Source organism: Belonocnema kinseyi, chromosome 1, assembly GCF_010883055.1.
Source record: "Belonocnema kinseyi isolate 2016_QV_RU_SX_M_011 chromosome 1, B_treatae_v1, whole genome shotgun sequence".
Taxonomy (NCBI): Eukaryota; Metazoa; Arthropoda; class Insecta; order Hymenoptera; family Cynipidae; genus Belonocnema; species Belonocnema kinseyi.
This window is the reverse complement of record NC_046657.1, coordinates 100,585,470-100,587,755: the sequence shown is the minus strand read 5'-3', so window position 1 is coordinate 100,587,755 and position 2,286 is coordinate 100,585,470. Positions and strand designations below refer to the sequence as shown.

The following is a 2,286-nucleotide window of genomic DNA, read 5'->3' as shown; positions in this document are numbered from 1 at the left end:
CTCCTCCTTTTCCCAATCCTTTGCCTCCTTTTCCGCGACCAGTCATTTTTCAGCAGCAGAGACTAAGTTCAACAAAATTAAACGAAGAATGATGAAATTGCCGGTTCTGGCGTTGGTTTTATAGACAGAGGCACACATTCCCTTTCCATGGAACCGATACCTAATGAGCAACGCGTTCTTCCTTCTCTCATATTGCTAACCAATGAACGACTCGGGGTCCTTTCTTTGTCCCCTTACCCAACGACCGACGGATTCTCCCTTCTCTGGCGACAGTGATTCGAACTTGTATAAATAAGCGCGTTTTAGTGCGCGCAACATATTCAGCATCTAGCTTTTGAAGTGTCGAGGACGTTATAGATTTTGAAATGGCTCGTACCAAGCAAACTGCTCGTAAATCCACCGGTGGTAAGGCACCAAGGAAACAGTTGGCCACCAAAGCTGCTCGTAAGAGTGCCCCAGCAACAGGTGGAGTTAAGAAACCTCATCGTTACAGGCCAGGAACTGTCGCTCTCCGTGAGATCCGTCGTTACCAGAAGAGCACTGAGCTTTTGATCCGCAAATTACCCTTCCAACGTCTCGTTCGTGAAATTGCTCAGGATTTCAAGACTGACTTACGTTTCCAGAGCTCTGCTGTTATGGCTCTTCAAGAAGCCAGTGAAGCTTACTTAGTTGGACTTTTCGAAGATACCAACTTGTGCGCTATTCACGCCAAGAGAGTAACTATCATGCCAAAGGACATTCAATTGGCTCGTCGTATTCGTGGAGAACGTGCTTAATTCCGGTCTGCGCTAGACATTCCAACAATCGGCCCTTTTCAGGGCCAACAAATATTTTTGACGCGGGTGGATTCTCTTTGTCAAACATGCTTTTCTATGATGTTGTATTTGCAGTTTTATCTCTACCTTAAAATAGTAACTTTTTTTGTATAATTACAACAATGTGAGTCTTATGTTTGGTGGAAATCGCGACATTTTTAAACAATTTTTTTTTGAGGGAGGGGGCTTTTTTTTAGTGTCGTCCGCTGATGCTTTTATTTGTCCCGTGGTCAGGAGCCACCCAACGTTTCAGGACCACAGGTCGAAAAAGGGGCCCCTCTGATTTTTCAACTTGTTTTCAAATGAAGAGATCGCAATTTTCACAAACGATAAGACACATCCTTCCGGGTGATTGAAAGTAACTACAGAGCCTACCCTTTTAAGTTTGAATTGCTTTAATATCTTTATACCAGGAATTTCGTGCTAAATAAGTGCTCTGAATTTATGCCTTGCAAAAAAGTACAGGCACTTTTTTTTACCAAAAACTTGTAATGCTGGCTTCAGGTGACCCTGGTATGTGGGGCTCGGAAACTATTAACGGTATCAAGATCTGCTTTGCGCAGGAATTTAGTGCTAATTAAATGCTCTGGATTTATACCTTGCAAAAATTCGGCCCTGTAGGCAAATATCAAAGGAGAATGTTTAATTAATTGACTATGACGTCATCAGAATGGAATTTTGTTTACCCCAGAAATTGTTCAACATTATATGAAATATACATTGCGATAAAACATTTAATACATATTATTTTAGGGTGAAAAACTTAAATTCCGGGAATAGCAGGTATTACATAGCCTAATATTGCGATATCATATATCGTGGTATCCTTTAAAGAAGCCGGTCGTACTTATACTCGGTTGGGGAAAAGCCAAATAGAAAATTTTTAATTTTGTATAAATGCTCTTTCTTAAAATTGTGCTTCGATATGCAGTTACTAGAAAATCCAGAAACGCACTCAAAGATAAGTGATTCATAGCAATTCATTATAATTTTATGATAAAAAAGACATTTTAAACCTAAAAACTAAAAATAACGCCGAGATTTTGAACCGGGGGTGGGGGGGGGGTAACTCTTTTTATTATAAATTCAAAGATGTAGGCCTAAAATAAACACACAAAAAAGGAGATTTATGTGTGTGTGTGAGTGTGTGTGCATGTGTATATATGTTTATGTGCGTATATTCATTCTTTTTAGCCGAAACGCCTGCAATGAGATTTGTTGTTAATGGTTCTTTTTTTGTCAAGAATTGTATTACTTGGCTCGAAACTGAATTATTTCCTTCAAAATTCGGCAATTTTGTCAACATTCATCCTTTTTGTTTAAAAATTCTTTTCTTTCGGTGGAAAATGAATTCTTTTGATTGAGGGTACAAATGTTTGGTTGAAAATTAATCTGTTTTAGTTGGTTGACGTTTTCTTTTCAATTGAAAATTTATCTATATTGTTGAAAATTCAACTGTTTTATCGAAAAT

General features: G+C 38.5%; 1 protein-coding gene across 1 annotated transcript; it reads left to right on the top strand.

The window, feature by feature from the left end:
• The first annotated feature begins 320 nt into the window (after positions 1 to 320).
• LOC117176394 (histone H3) lies at positions 321 to 824 on the top strand. The gene has a single exon (XM_033366636.1). It carries the CDS (start codon positions 366 to 368, stop codon positions 774 to 776), a length of 411 nt encoding a protein of 136 aa, XP_033222527.1. The 5' UTR covers positions 321 to 365; the 3' UTR covers positions 777 to 824.
• Positions 825 to 2,286: the final 1,462 nt, after the last annotated feature.